This window comes from Lagopus leucura, unplaced genomic scaffold (assembly GCF_019238085.1).
Source record: "Lagopus leucura isolate 7727_CA_CO unplaced genomic scaffold, USGS_WTPT01 Super-Scaffold_100071, whole genome shotgun sequence".
NCBI lineage: Eukaryota > Metazoa > Chordata > Aves > Galliformes > Phasianidae > Lagopus > Lagopus leucura.
Window position 1 is genome coordinate 1,010,876 of NW_024962313.1, and position 6,000 is coordinate 1,016,875.

General features: G+C 43.7%; 1 protein-coding gene across 1 annotated transcript in view; it reads right to left on the reverse strand.

Moving 5' to 3' along the window:
- Window positions 1-5,390, reverse strand: part of LOC122188581 (serine/threonine-protein kinase TAO3) — a 32,464-nt gene extending 27,074 nt beyond the window's left edge. Inside the window, exons 1-4 of the mRNA XM_042887005.1 lie at window positions 5,310-5,390; window positions 4,217-4,308; window positions 1,881-1,974; window positions 424-505 (exon numbers count right to left, since the gene is read on the reverse strand). Of these exons, the coding sequence (XP_042742939.1) occupies window positions 424-505; window positions 1,881-1,974; window positions 4,217-4,307 (267 nt within the window). The 5' untranslated portion in view covers window position 4,308; window positions 5,310-5,390. The remainder of the gene's footprint in view (window positions 1-423; window positions 506-1,880; window positions 1,975-4,216; window positions 4,309-5,309) is intronic.
- Between the last annotated feature and the right edge of the window lie 610 nt (window positions 5,391-6,000).

Consider the following 6,000-nt stretch of genomic DNA (forward strand, 5'->3'; position numbering starts at 1 on the left):
GCTTGATGGGAGATTTTAAGAAGGTGAATGCATAGAAAAGGCAAAGAATTCCCAACCTTTAGGGACAGGCAGAAACTCAGCCTCGTGCCACCACCAAGCACCGGCCTTCTGCAAATCTTTCACTTCACAGCAAGTGAACACAGCAGGTCCAACCAATGTGTAAATGCAGTCTTATTCCAGCAGGTATACAGAGAATCCCAGATTCAACCCACGGCAAGCAGGCCAGTAAGCACATGTATCCTTTAGCATTTCAAAGGTAATTTAAATGAAACCCAAAACACTTCCAATACAGACAAAGCAAAAGTGACAGTGTTTTGGAAAGGGTAAATATCACCATCACTATGCACCATCATTAGAATTGGTTTGGGGTTAAACAAACCATTTTTTTCCCCCAAAATTTCTGAAAGAGAGTTGAAAATTTACCCGTAGTAGATCTGCTGATGATGGCCTTTCCTGAGGTATTTTCTGTAAGCAGTAATCAACAAATCCCCTAAAGGAGTCTGACCTGTAAATGAAAATAAAAGTTCAACATGAAAAACAAGCTTAAGATCTGAAATAGACACAGCCTGACTGCTTTGTTCTCAAGCTCTAGGGCACAAACATTAACACTGCACCTCTCCAAAATCTAGTTGATCCCACCAGTTCTTTCAGCAATGGGTACAAACTGTGGACAAACCATTAACCCCAACCACAAGATGAAAACCTATAAGAGCTCTGTGTACCAGCCTGTGTTCTCAGCATTACTTCAACTGCTTCAAATCAGGTGACGCTGAAATCAGCAGCATCTCTAGAAATGCACTCTTTAAGCTTGCTGATGGAACGACCCAACTTGTAGATGCTTCCCACCACTTGCAGCACTGACTCAGGAAAGCATCTTGCTGCATGCTTAGCTCAGCCAAACTTCAGGCTGGGAGCTTGTACGACAGCCTGCAAGAGCAAAACTAACCTTCTAGGTGCCTACTGAACCCAAAAGCAGCAGAAAAGGCACCTTGCCTGCTCCTTGTCCTCTAAGGCACGGAGAGCAAACAGGTGACTTAAACAGTCTGCAATCAAGAGTACTGATGCTTGCACTGTATTCACAAGTTGTTTCTATTCTGCATTGCAAATTCGCACGGAAGGATCCAAGTATTGGTGTGGAGATGGGAGACCAATTTTGCTGAATCTTGAAAAATGGCCAAAAGAGAGATGATGAGGTAAGGAAACTGATGAGGAGTGGTTCTGATAAAACGATCAGCAATGAAATAATTAGGCTACTTAAATGGCTAAGAGTAATGGGGAATTTCACACCTCCCCAGGAGCTATTGTTCCCAGCCATCTGCAGAGCCTGCCAAGCATCATTCATGGCTACATTCCACTCATGAGTAAACAGAGCAAGACATGGAATAACGCCTTCACTCTCAGACCATTAACAAAACGCTGTTGTATTACAGCTTAGATTCTGGAACACAGGCCTGTAGCATGGGGAGCAGTTACTGGGCACAGAGCTCTGTGGACTTTCGAAATTGCTCACTGAAAAAAAAGGTACCTAATTACCTCAGCAGCATCTCCCCTTCCTTCCTCCACATTTCTGCTGCACTACAATGCTAACAGTTCTCCTGTCAGAGCTTTTTTGCAGCTGGAAACGTTGCTAATGCTGAGCTAAGGCTGGCTTAGTGCATCCAAGAATATTTTAATTCCTGCTGCATCTACAGCCCCATAATTAACACCTCCACATGTTTAGATTGTAGCACAGCCAAAGTGACAGAAGGTCAAAACTGAGCCTGCCTACACAGGAGCGTTATTCAGGAACACAGTCAAACCACTCCACTGCAACAAACGCTTTTCTTGTCAGACTTGAGCCACGCACAGCCAAAAAAACCACCTGGTAATTGCTCTCTTACCATTCGTTTGACTGTAACGTAGGGGAATCGTTCTGGGCTATGTGATATAAGGCACTCATTGCATTCATGTTGAAAAGCGGAGGCTTCCTTTCAGCTAGAAAGAGAAGAGAAAAGTGTGATAAGGCAGTCTGGAGAGAAAAGGAGAAAGATATGGAAGTATGAGCAGAGTATTGCTGCTAAATCAATAGCTCATTACTGCTGTCATCACATCTAGGCCAATTATTTTAATCTTCTAGGTTAGCCCAGGACAACCACTCGAGGAAAGCTGTTACTCTCTTGTAGATGGGATAATGAAATCCAAAGGATGCAAATCACAAGGAAGAGCTTCCAGTACATTTTACGTTAACTGCAACATTCCACACCTGATCTGCTAGGGTAAAATCAGCAGGAGCTGCCCAAAACAAGGCTCAGTTGTACAGCACGCCACCTATGCTTCAGGAAAAGAGCGGCTGCCCCTTTCCTTTGTCATTGGCTGCCCCCCATGGAAGCCAGACAATCTGCCACGCTCACTGCCAGATGTGCCCTTAGCTCCTCCTCACCCAACTTCTTCCCAGCCCAGCAGGACACAGCCCAACAGCTCCCAACAACACAGCAGACTTCACCCCGAAATTGGGAAGAGCCCACCTGCCCTGCAGTGTGAGCTGTGCCAAACCAGCAATGCCAGTATTTTGACAGTTCATCCCAGGTCAGATGGGAGCAATCACTTGTCATGCAGCATGCACACAAAGCACTGCATTTTCTTGTCTTTGAGCACTACTTGTAGCTATAGAAGGAATTAAGACATCAGTATTCACAGAAGGCCAAGTGGTGCTCATCAAGAGATCTCTGACCTTCAGAGCAACTCCATGCTCAGATATGGAATCATGCACAGCTCTCAGTTTAACAGTTCTTGACTGAAAAGCTGCACACAAATTCTACTATTAAGACTGGATGCCTGCATAGGGAGCATGGGATCTATTCAGCCACTGAGATCTCCTCCTTGAGAAGCACATGCAAGGTCCATATCCAAACTTGAAGTGCACGGATCTGCTCTGTTATCTGCTATCCCATCCACCTTTCCTTCAGGCAGTACCCACGTGCATCTTCTGCCCCCTGCAGTGCAAACCCTTTTCTTCCCATGCACAGAACCTGTCCACTTCGATTCATGTCACAAATTTGTGAGACTGAAGATTCATTTATTTTTTTCCACATTGGGGAAATAATAGGAAGAGTTGAAAGCTAAATGCAGGCCTCATCTAACACAAACTTCTTAGGACACTGATTCCCTTGGCATAATAGTTGCTCCAGTCTTCCCAAAACCCGGTTAGTAAAAAACAAACAAACCAAAGCAAACTACAAGCCATAGTTCCCTCTTCTCTGGGAGCAAAAATAAAAATAGCAGCACTTTGTTCCACAGCAGAACAGCAGGGAAAGATGATATAAAGTAGGAAGAGACATTTCTAAAACTTCAGCAGAAATACTGGAAGTTTGCTTCTCTCTCATTCCAACCCATGAAGTATTTTTTCACATGTGTTCATGTTTGACCACACATTTCTTGTGAGGTGCACTAACCCTCCCTGCTCAAATGACTGGCTTATGGCCATTGTGCATCTTCCCACATCAACATTTAATCAGTCTATAAATTGAAGTATTTAGAATTCCTATATAAAAACTGCCTGAGGTGCAGCAGTTTGAACACAGAATTTTACTTCCACTGTTCTTAGCAACATCTGGAGTTCACGAGTCTGGTATTACTCATGAACACAGTTGTTATTTTCAGTGTGAGGCTCTTCCTAATACACAGAGTGAGCTCAGGGAAATGAGTTGTGATCCGTGCTTGGCAAACACCTACAGTCCCTAAGACTGGCCATGTCTTTGATGGTATGCTCAGAACACACTTGTGCCAGATTGAAGCATCAATCTGAACAACACATGGGCACAGGAAGAGTTTAGTTCTACAAAGATTCCATGGAACAAAATATTTGTCATTATATGGAGCTCAGCCTCCATAGGCACAACATCCTGGTTGTCATCGACTGAAGCCTGGCTTAAGTACCCTTAGAATAAGCACTGGTTTGGAAACTGAAAGACAGTTTAGCAGAGCCTGGAAAGGGGCTCAATATTCACAAAACAGCCCCATAAAATGTAGTCTCCATCTTCCTTGAATTTCTTATCCAAACAAGTCAAAATGCATTATCTGGTACCTTTGGTGCATGCTGCCCTACAGTGCCAACAATGCACTGTCCAGAACAAAACAAAATTATCTAAAACAAAGTTCTAGCCCTCTAGTGATTATTAAATATTATTAAATATTAAATGCAGTGACGATTCATTTCTGTTGCAAAGTATTTACTCACCTAACTCAATACATGTGATCCCAAGAGACCAGACATCCACCTTTCCATCGTACTGTCCTTCATCCATAGCAAGGATCACCTCTGGTGCCATCCTACCAACCACAGTGCAAAACACACAGGTCAGAAGATACAAAAAGTGACTCCCAGCACACAGCTTAAAAATGAGATGGCTCCATCAGCTTCAGCTCCACAGCGAACCAGAACTTGAAGAGTCAGCAGGGAGCTCAGTAAAACCACACTGAAATGAAACAGTGCTTGCCTGCATGAGCCACTCTTCCAAAAGACAGTTTAAGAAAAGAAAGTAAGAGGTCAACCTGATCACCTCAGTATTAGCACACAAAGTCCTTGTACCTGCAGGGGCTGGAGAAGTCCTAAAGCCATCACTTGTACCCTCCCCAGAGATGGCAGGTTTTCCATTGGCATGTCAGGAGAATTTTCCTGCAGGCAGAGGCAGCCTTGAGTGCAGCTATGGAAAGAACAGGGAAATCCAGAGGCCCAGAATAAAGAGGAAAGTAGAAGGGAAACAAGCAGCAGGCCCAGCCTGCAGGAATTCAGCCCTGCAGCTTTTGTTCTTCCAAGATGAAGCTTCTTGCCAAACAAACTTGTTCAGAGGTTGGGTGATACATAACCTCCCATCAGGGCATGGGGTGTCCACCACAAAATAAGTGCGGTGTAAAGCTATGCTGGTTCCCCATGTTAGTTAGCAATGTAAAGCGACTCAAGCGACTCTTAAGCAAGTCTCTTTAAACACAGAATCCACACAGCCATCTGACTTCCAGTCTGCAGGCATGGATGAACAGAACTCCCTTTTACTCTGTGTGGTTGCCTTCGTTCCATTACCTATGGCAAACATTAACTGTTTCTAAGCCAAAGGTATTACAACAGCCAGAAAATGAACTGGTGCCATTTCGAAGCTCTGCACAGTCAGTCTCTACTCACAGGTACTGAGAAAGAACCATCTCCTGGACACAGGAATTGTAAACAGAAATACTGTTTGATTCACATAGTTTTTGTGCCAGACCGTATTTCCAGATTATGAAGTGCTGGAAACATGAGAGAAGACTTAGAGTGAAGTATCCCAGGCTTTACTCACCAGTAAGGTGTTCCTACGAAGGAATTGGCAGGGGAGACTATAGATGCAGACCCAAAATCAGCTAGCTTTACTTGTCCTGGTTCTGTTAGAAGAATATTTCCAGCTTTAATGTCCCTTAAAGAAAGTAAAAAAAAGAAAGAAAAAGTACACTTCTGGTTACAGCAGAGCAACTTTCAAATCCCACGGACACAGTGAAGGCCACCAGCTTGTTCTCAAACAGCCATTAAAAGCATCCCTGAAAATATCTAAAGTCTGGTCTTACAGAAAGCTAGACAGAGATCACATATCTGACTTGACTTGGAATGGAAACCTGACTGCACCCAAGAAGTGTGATATGGGATGCATGATGAGGAGATGGGCCATGGCTGAAAAGCTGAGGTTTGAAAAAGGAATCAAAGAGATCTGCCCTAATAAGCAGGAGTGAGAGATACCAGGAGTGCTGTTTTCACTGTTCAAACGCCCTCAGGTCCCTTACCTTCCTGCAAGTCTCAGACAGTTCATGAATTTTGTACTGCAATACAAAAAACACAAGATCTTTGCAACACCTTTGGCACTGTGAATTTTTCAATCCAGCAGTAAGTGGGTTAATTACAAATTAACTGCCCATAAAATGCCAAGAAAGAAGATATGCAAATGGAGTGAACCTAAAACAGCTGGCAACAGTTGTATGCAAATGTACAGAGGAATAACT